This window comes from Oryza sativa, chromosome 4 (genome assembly GCF_034140825.1).
Source record: "Oryza sativa Japonica Group chromosome 4, ASM3414082v1".
Classification (NCBI taxonomy): domain Eukaryota; kingdom Viridiplantae; phylum Streptophyta; class Magnoliopsida; order Poales; family Poaceae; genus Oryza; species Oryza sativa.
This window is the reverse complement of record NC_089038.1, coordinates 1,066,809-1,074,384: the sequence shown is the minus strand read 5'-3', so window position 1 is coordinate 1,074,384 and position 7,576 is coordinate 1,066,809. Positions and strand designations below refer to the sequence as shown.

Sequence of the window (7,576 nt, the reverse complement as noted above, 5' to 3'; positions counted from 1 at the left end):
CTCCTTTCGAAAAGAACAAACATGGGCGAAGCAGATTTCAATTTATACATATTAAAAGGAACAATGGACACCGAATGGCTTTAAAAAAAGGGCATCGCCTGGCTAAAGGCGAAAACCGCAAAGAAAAGCGACACTAAAAAACTAAGTTGAAAATACAAGTGGCTGCGAGGATGGGTGAAAACCTCACACGCCAGGGTGATCCCAGGCAACTTCCTCCCCGGCGGCCCTTTCACCGTCCCCATCCTATGCGCCCCATTAACTGTCGCCTTCGATGGCTTGCTCCTGAAGGCGCTCTCGTGACCTTGGCTGGCTGGGCAGCACCGCGGATATGGCCAGGCCGGCACATGGTCATGCAAGTTGGTGATGGCATGAGGTAGTCGCGAGGACGGAAGGTAGAAGCGAGGCATCAACGACGAAGTCATTTCGGACGACGGTGGCCTAAGTTTCTATGGCTAGTCCATGACAGGTGGTCCATAGGTAGTGGCGGTGGCAACCCTAGGGGTGGTGGCCTAAGCACTAGCGCAAGGCTCTCGGCGAGGAGTAGGCGGGGGTCGACCCCAACAGTGGCCTGAGCATCGGTGCAAGGTTCTTGGCGAGGAGCAAGATGAGGTCGACCATGGCGGTGGCCTAAGAACTGGCGCAGAGCTCTCAGCGAAGAGCAGGCGAAGGTCGGTCCTGACGACAGTGGCGGACCTAGGGCAGCGGTGGGCTGGGAGTCTGGAAGGCGGACGAACATCCCCCGATGACGACGGTGGCCCTATGGGCGCGCGGCGGAAGCCTATGAATTTAGCGAAGTGGAAGCCGACCCCATCGGCTCGTGTCGAGTTTGCTAGTTTTGACTAAACGCCGAACAACGACGGATAAAAGTGGGCTAACTGGGGACGTGTGACATTAGCTTACCTGAAGCGGATGAAGATGGTACCAACAGAGGTTGGCAACGATGACACACTAGGGGCGGCGACGACTAGACGACTTCCACTCGCCAAGTCTGACCGTCTTATGAGAGTATGTCGGGAAGCAGAGAAGCAAGTGTCTTTTCTTTTTTGGTGGAGTGTTCTCCTCCTTGTTGAGGTATGAGTCTAAATGCTCTTATATCCTTTTGGCTGTGTATATCCTTCGTGGGTATAGAAGCTAGATTAATGATAATTCGTTGTTTTTGAAAAAAAAAACGTAGTTACATTAGTCGGCTGCACTAGGTGGCGCGAGGCTAAACCGCGGGACCGACGGTGGCGCATGGCCGGCCACGTCAAACAACCATGGTAGCGCGTTCGCATGCCACGACACGTGTGTACATTTTCACTATTCTTCCAAAAACATATTTATAACTAGAAAAGTTTAAAAATAATGTATATTTTCAATTTTTATTCGTGTATTAATTCACCTCCTTTAAATTCCTTTATTATAATTTTCTGAATTAGGTAGGATGATGCGTGGTACACTGATAGCTAGCCGACGATGCGATAAGCTGTATGAAGTGGTTACAAAATTAATGGCAACCGCATTTTAACTTCGTCAGGAAAAATAATAAAAAATGGGTTATATAAACTACTATTATTCAAAAGATAACTACTATTCAAGAGTTCACTTTCAATCCAGATGCCTTGGCGAAGATTGCAAGAAACTCTTTTGGTGGCCCACCGATCGGCCACGACAGGGGAAATGAACAGGCCGGACCACGTCGTCTGCAAACATTGACACTTATTGGGTATAGATGGCCAAATAGGCCACCCGGCCCGGCATGGCCTAGGCACATCCAGGCCTGGGCCGAGGTGAGTCGGGTCGAGCCATGCCTGTCCACGGGCTACACACGCGGATCAGGCATGGCCCAATAAGACTCAGGTTGTGTTGAGCCGGTTCGAAGGCACGATAACCTATCATGCTTTTCCATAAAATAAATCTATTTTACCTCTCTCATATCTTTGGGTTGTGCCTTATATAGTTAGAATAAGTCTATTTTGTGTCCCTCTTCTCTTTGGGCTGCATCTTATTTGGCTACATTAAGTCTATTTGAGGTCCCTTAACTATTTTTCTTTGACCGTGCCGTGTCGTGCCGGTCCACCGTGCTAAGGCACGGCCCAACTATCGGGTCGGGTTGGCATGGGTCTGACACCCGTCGTGCCGTGCCATGCTTGGGCCGGGCCAAATGGCTATGCCGTGGGTTGGGCTGTCGGGCCTCGGGCCTTATGGCCATCTGTACTATTTGGAATGCTCATGAGTTCTCGCATCAGCCCCTCTGCCTCAGATTTCTTGAACAACAAATTAATGGAGATTTAGTTGGGTGGCCCGCGCAATTGCGCGACTAGCATCAATTTAAAGTTATCTATTTTTTACACATGGTTTTATTTAAAATTATCATTCCCGTGATTCTAATAATTTTATAGTTTTGAAAAGCCACGCCAGTCGCTACCCCTTACTCATTTGTCACCTTTTTATTTGCTTACTCGGCACGCGAAAGCTTGATTTTCGCGTGCGGTGCTTACGTAGCCCACACGCAAAAATAAAAATCCAAAAAAAAAATAAAAAACAAAAATCATGAAACCCTAACCCTAGAAGCCGCCGCCACCCTCCTCGTCATCCCCGTCGTTGCTCGATGCCGTTGTTGACCTTGTCCTCATTGTCGTGGAGGTGTAGGGGGCTAGGGTTGGATCGTCACCAGAGCCAGATCTGTCGCCCCCGTACCTCCCCGCCACCGTAAGTGTGTGTTTTTACTTCATTTTAAAAATGCAGGCCATTGTTGAGAGATTTTGCCAGCTTCTTTGTTGGTTTTTAGTTGTGTTTAGCTGATCATCAATATTTGGAGGCTGCAAATGTTGGTTGTAGTCAGAAGATATTGCTCTGCATGCGGGCTTGTGGTCAGGGATACAATTTGGTGTTTTCATGACTGCAACAGGAAGAACTAATATAGTTTGTCACCCATTTCATACGAGGCATATATTAGTTTTTGTGGAATATACAAAGATTTGTAATCAACTTCATCAGTACCAAAATTACAATCCACTGAAAAGAGTTTGGAAAATTATATTATTTGTAATGTCTATGGATGGTTTTGCCTATTCAGGTGTGTTTAGTTCCCAAAATTTTTTGACTAAAAATATCATATCAAATGTTTGGACACATGCATAGAGCATTAAATATGGATGAAAAAAAAATCAATTGTACAGTTTGCATGTAAATTGCGAGATGAATCTTTTGAGCCTAATTGCGTCATGATTTGATAATATAATGCTACAGCAAATATTTGCTAATGATGGATTAATTAGGCTTAATATATTCGTCTCGCAGTTTACAGGCGGAATCTGTAATTTATTTTATTATTAGTCTACGTTTAATATTCAAATGTGTGTCTATGTACTTTAAAAAAATTTTGACCAAAGAACTAAACGCTGTCTCAGTTTCACGACCCATACAATTAATTTTAAACCACAATAATGAGAACAATCATTTGAAATATTTATATACGTGGTTGCGCCTCCTTACGAGCGTTTTATTCAACTGTTTTCGCTGTTCTTTGTTACTAATATATGAAGACTGTAAAGTTATGGCATAATTAGTGTTTGTGCTACTCTAAATTTCGTTAGAACAAACTAACTCAATGATTATTTGACATCATTTTAATCGGTGTAATTTGAAATTCAAATTGATGTATAGCTTTTCCATCCGTTGCAACGTACGGACACTCAGCAGTCAACTCAATAATCCCAGTCCATCTTAAATTATATGAAATCTCTGTAGATCATAATATTTCTCTCTTTTTTTTCCATATTGCAATTTGTAGGGGAAAATTCCACTGTTGGGATATCACATTCATACATATTTATTTTCTTTCGAAAATCCATCACATCAATGTTTAACTCGTGGTGGACATTTAATTTGAGCTCTATAGTACGTAGCACGATACATTCTGTCCAGAAAATTCAACAATGGTGATGCACATCTAATTAATTGAATACACTTGGGACACTTACATATCCTCACGTCCAACGTTAGGACCATGCATATATACTTATCAGTTATCACGCATGCATGAGACCCATTTTGAGAACCTCCAAAATTCTTGATGCATTCATACATGCATGATGAGCAAGGACAAGTAGTATTGGAAGGATAACTTGGAAGGATAACACGTTCTCCCCCGTTTCACAATGTAAGTCATTCTATCATTTTCCACATTTATATTAATGTTAATAAATCTAGACATATATATATCTATCTAGATTCATTAACATTAATATAAATGTTGGAAATACTAGAATGACTTACATTGTGAAACAGAGGAAGTACATATCAATAATTAAAAGGACACATGTACAGAACCATATTTTATATATACATCAGGGATCATTATTTAAACCTTAGTTGGTGGAGTAACACACTCACAAACTTCATCGCCACACTAAACCATTAACATATATGCAACAACTATATATGCAAAAAGAAAATAAAAATGCATATATATTGCTTGATTGACTGGTGGATTGTTCAAGAGATTTGAGGTAAAAAAAAATTTTCTGCCAGTTAAGGGCTTGTTTGGATCTAGTGATTAAACTTTAGCTCGTCACTGTCACATTAGATATTTAAACATTAATTTGAAGTATTAAACACAGACTACTTACAAAACTAATTACACAGATAGAGGCTACTTGGCGAGACGAATCTATTATGCCTAATTAATCTATGATTAGCACTTATTTAGTGTAGCACTACATTGTTAAATTATGGACTAATTAGGGTTAATAGATCCATTTTGCAAATTAGCCTCCATCTGTGTAATTAGTCTTGTAATTAGTGTATATTTAATGCTCAAGATTAGTGCCCAAATATTTAATGTGACAGACTAAACTTCCCTATATCCAAACAGGGCCAAAATATGGATGAAATTAAATGAGGTTCCAGAGGATGGCCCGGTGCTGCAGGTGCTTGCGGAGGCGATACCAGTCGTGGGCGAAGTCCGGCACGAAGGCGGCGAGGAACCACTGCAGCTGCTGGCCGGCGTCGGGGACGGCGATGTGGCCGTGCCCCACCCACCGCGCCGCCGCCCGCGTGTAGTCGTCGGCCGTCGCCACGAACGCCGGCAGCAGCATCCTGTCCTTGATGGCGGCGGAGAGCATGTTTGTGTGGACGTAGAAGGGCACCTGCAGCTGCACGTCGATCCCCTTCCCTTTGTACTCCACGTACAGGCTCTTCGACAGCTGCTCCACGTACCTGTCATTAATCCATTCAGGGCAAGTTTACCCATTTTCTAGAAAAATTCAGGGCAAGATTTTGCAGGGAGTTAATCAACTCATATGCTAGTGCAGTAGTGGTATATATTGCCGAGATGGATTTTTATCTCTCGAGTGAACGTCCCCATTATCATTTTTTGAAAAAGAATAGACAAGAGAAAATATATATCACTTCAAAAAAAACTAAAAAATGCATGGTCAAATTTAATTTCTAGAAATTATAAAAAAAATAATTAAATTTGAACTTGCAGTTTATGAAGTAATATATTTATCTTTCAATTTTTATAAAAAATATTTATAAATTATAAACTATTTAGGTAGCCTATAAAAAAATAGAGGGGATGGGGATGCCCTCTCCAGTGATGGAAATACTTTTTCTATATTGCTTTTGCTATTTGGTCGGTTGACTGAAGCTACATAAATGTATATATTTTGTTGGATGCATGCATACCACATGGTTCTATATATATCGATTTGCACATTTTATTTTTGGGGCTTCAAAGAAACTTCAGACTATTTCGGCCCGAGAAAAAGAATGATAATCTGTGACTAAATTTGAACAACTTTTGCTAGATTTAAAAAAAAATTCTGGAGAAATAGTTTTCGGGCTGGTTTTGTGTTCCGAGATTCCTGAAATTTCAGAAATTTAGTTCCGAAATATTGAACGCTCGCATGCGTAGCGTATCGCATTTGTACCGTTTGGTGGAGCTGTAGACAGTGTACAAGGGAAAAGACGGGACGGCGACGGTGGAGCCGGAGCCGACGTTGACGATGGCTCCCCGGCCGCGCCTCGCCATCGCCGGCAGCACGGCGGCGGTCACCGCCGTCAGCGCCATGGCGTTCACCCGTATCATCGCCACCAGCCGCTCCACGTCGGCCTCGTGAAAGTAGAGCGCCCCGGGCCTCGCCACGGCGGCGTTGTTCACCAGCATCCCGACCTCCACCCCGTCCACCGCCTCCCTCAGCCGCCGCATCCCCTCCTCGCCGGCGCCGGTGCCGACGGTCGACAGGTCGAACACCACCGTCCTGGTGGCCACCGCGCCGGCGTGGGCCTCGCGAATCGCCTCCGACACCTCGCGGAGGTTATCCCGATCGAGGTCGAGGAGGACGAGGTTGAAGCCGCGGCGGGCGAGCTCCATGGCCATGGATCGCCCGAGCCCCGTCGTCGGGCCGGTGACCACGGCCCACTCGCCGTAGCAGCGGCGGAGGTCCTTGGGCCGGCGGAGGTAGAGGGCGAGGTAAGGGAGGAGGCGGAGGAAGACGACGGTGAGGTAGGCGGCGCCGAGGCCGGCCAGCGAGGTGAACCAGAGCGGCGCCGCCCCCGTAGCCATTGTCGCTTGCTAGGTACAGCTTGCTGCTGGGCGCCTGGGCTAATGTACATTCATGTTGCTACATGTTTATATATATATATATAGATATAGTAGTCCGCATGTTAATTAATTAGCCTTATTGGCTAGGTTTAACGTTCCCCGATTGACTTAATTTTGGCTAAATTATTTATTTGGTGCCCGCATTTTAGGTAGACGCGGGTTAATCTCCCGAGCAGACGTGCACTCGTTTATTACATATTAACTAATTTAGTAGTTATACATATATTTCTAAAATTAATAACATAAATTAATATTGAAAAAATTGGAATATATCACTTCGTAAAGATGTGACTACAAATTCGACTTCCAAAGATTAACAGATTATGACAAAAAGGACAATAAATATGCCTGCTCACCACATGATCTGAAACACATATATGTAATCAGCACCATGCATTACATGAGAAAGTAATATTAATTATTACTATCTTCGGTTTTTAATGTATAAGACAGTTAATTTTTTTTGCATATAACAGTTAACCATTAATTTATCAATATAAATTTGTGAAAGTATAAGTTAAGATAGTTTTTTGGATGATAAAACAATATATATATATATATATATATATATATATATATATATATATATATATATATATATATATATATATATATATATATATATATATATATATTAGTAAGACCATGATTAAACATTACATCAAGATCAACAATATTATACATTAAAAAATGAACCGAGTATACCACTGGATCTCAATCCTATACCATTATGTTATACAGTACTCCTAGCTAGTACAGTACAAGTAATTGGTAGTGATATAGCAGATCAACTAACTCGATCCAGCTCAATGCAATAATTAAAAGTGCATGAATGCATGAACCTGATAATAATTATGTTTTGGCATGCATTTAAGAGCGTGATGGCAGTATAGCTTGTAACGAGTAACGGCCAACCAACTTGGAAAGGAGTATTTCCTCCGGTTTTATAATTCTTGACGTTTTGAATAAGGGTTGTGATAAAAA

General features: G+C 42.6%; 1 protein-coding gene across 1 annotated transcript; it reads right to left on the bottom strand.

The window, feature by feature from the left end:
- Positions 1-4,306: 4,306 nt before the first annotated feature.
- Positions 4,307-6,625, bottom strand: LOC4334949 (very-long-chain 3-oxoacyl-CoA reductase 1). Its single transcript, XM_015778734.3, has 2 exons — positions 5,919-6,625; positions 4,307-5,202 (listed from the first exon to the last, which is right to left on the bottom strand). The coding sequence occupies exons 1-2, from the start codon at positions 6,551-6,553 to the stop codon at positions 4,878-4,880; spliced, it is 960 nt and encodes a 319-aa protein (XP_015634220.1). The 5' UTR covers positions 6,554-6,625; the 3' UTR covers positions 4,307-4,877.
- Between the last annotated feature and the right edge of the window lie 951 nt (positions 6,626-7,576).